The following is a 1,652-nucleotide window of genomic DNA, read 5'->3' on the forward strand; positions in this document are numbered from 1 at the left end:
AGTGCTCATGCTCGCTCTCCCCTCTGGCCAGAGCCTGCACACTCAGAGACCAGGACCCCCCTGAAGGCCAGCCCACCCCCTCAGAGGAGACACACAGGGGCAAGCGGTCCAGACCCCAGCAGGTACTAATAGGGACAAGGCCTCAGGGGGAGGAGGCCTGCAGAGCAGGTCAGGATCTGTTCTCTGGATGAGGGGTTTGGGGAAAATCGTCTCTTCTTACATCCCAGGGCTAGACGGGACAGGCTAGAGGGGGCCCAGTCTTCCAGAATGAGAGAAGGGGCCCGTGACGGGGAGCCCAAGAGTGACTTTCTATTCTGGTCCTGCACAGGAGAACCCAGAGAACCAGGCTCAGAAGAGACCGCGCCCCTCAGCTAATGCCTCCATCTTAGCTAAGGCCAAGGACAGCATCTCGGCTGGCAATTCGGGCATCTTGAATCCCACAGTGCAAGACTCCTGCCTTCTCCCAGCCCCTGGCGTCTCCCTCAAGGAGGCCGCAAATGTTGTGGTCAAATGCCTGACTCCTTTCTACAAGGAGGGCAAGTTTGCATCCAAGGTAGGGTAGTTGGGTTGGTTCTACCCTCCCCTGGGACACTTGGGTATCATGGGGGCAGGGAACAGAGCCAGAGGACAAAGCAGGCTAGCCCTCAGATTGGCTGCCTCTCTCCCTGGCGTCTGCCTTGCCCCTGGGTCATGGCCGAGGGCCTCTGGTGTGGGGGGCAGGGCGGGGTCCGTGCTCTTTGCTCCTGTCCCCTCTGCCTCCAGGAGTTATTTAAAGCCTTCGCCCGCCACCTCTCACACTCGCTGACTCAGAAGGCCTCTCCGGGAAGGAGCGGTGAGTGCCCGCGTCACCAGGCCAGGAGGTGTTTGCGGGGCTTGGTGGCAGGGAGGGGACGGGCCCTCACGGAGGTTCCCCCTTCCTGAATCTGTAGTGAAGGAAGAGGCCCAGGATTTCATCAAGCAGTTTTTTCACGGTCGGGCCCGGTGCGAGAGTGAAGCTGACTGGCACGGTCTGTGTGACCCGCAGAGATGACCAGCTCCTACCCGCTAGGGCCGGAGTGCTCCCCCCGCCTCAGCTGTGGGCCAGCCTGGGCCTCACTCAGGAACAGGGAGGGGGGAAGCCTGCAGCCATCAGGGCATCAGCTTTGCTCAGGGTCCGTATCTTCCAGCCCTATTTGGAGATGGCCCCAGTCACCTCCCAAATCAAGGCCAAAGGCTGGAACTAGCCACTTTCTGCTTGCAGGGTCTGAGGGCTTCCTCCTCCTAGTCTCCCTGCCTCTCCCGGCTGGGTTTTCTGAACCAGATCCCCAGATTAGAAGGGGGCGGGGTGGGAGTGGTGGCTGCTGCCAGAGGAACAAGAGGAAAGAGTGGTCCCTCTGCCTCTTGGGGTTGAATTGTAGGCCAGGGTGAGGCTGCCAGTCTGAGGCTCAGGGCCACTTCAGGAGGAGCCCTTCTGGCCTCGGGTTCTGGGCCCACTAGCCCTTTCCCTCATGAAGCCAGCTTCCGGCCTGGCCCCAGGTGCAGAGCTCGGGAGCAGGGCAGCAGCCGGGCCCTGCTCTCCGCTCAGCTCCTGGTCAGGAAGGCTGGACTGGACAGAGACTTATGAGAAATAAAGTCCTGTTGGATTTGAGACACACATGCCCATAAAACACGGC

The 1,652-nt window shown here is 60.8% G+C and overlaps 1 protein-coding gene across 2 annotated transcripts in view; it reads left to right on the forward strand.

The window, feature by feature from the left end:
• The window catches only part of RECQL5 (RecQ like helicase 5), a 37,089-nt gene extending 35,443 nt beyond the window's left edge, over positions 1 to 1,646 (forward strand). For both annotated transcript variants that reach the window (XM_059149779.1, XM_059149781.1), the window contains 4 exons: positions 32 to 122; positions 329 to 553; positions 763 to 832; positions 930 to 1,646. In XM_059149779.1, the coding sequence (XP_059005762.1) occupies positions 32 to 122; positions 329 to 553; positions 763 to 832; positions 930 to 1,030 (487 nt within the window). In that variant the 3' untranslated portion in view covers positions 1,031 to 1,646. The remainder of the gene's footprint in view (positions 1 to 31; positions 123 to 328; positions 554 to 762; positions 833 to 929) is intronic.
• The last annotated feature ends 6 nt before the right edge of the window (positions 1,647 to 1,652 follow it).

This window comes from Mustela lutreola, chromosome 15 (genome assembly GCF_030435805.1).
Source record: "Mustela lutreola isolate mMusLut2 chromosome 15, mMusLut2.pri, whole genome shotgun sequence".
In the NCBI taxonomy this organism is placed as follows: domain Eukaryota; kingdom Metazoa; phylum Chordata; class Mammalia; order Carnivora; family Mustelidae; genus Mustela; species Mustela lutreola.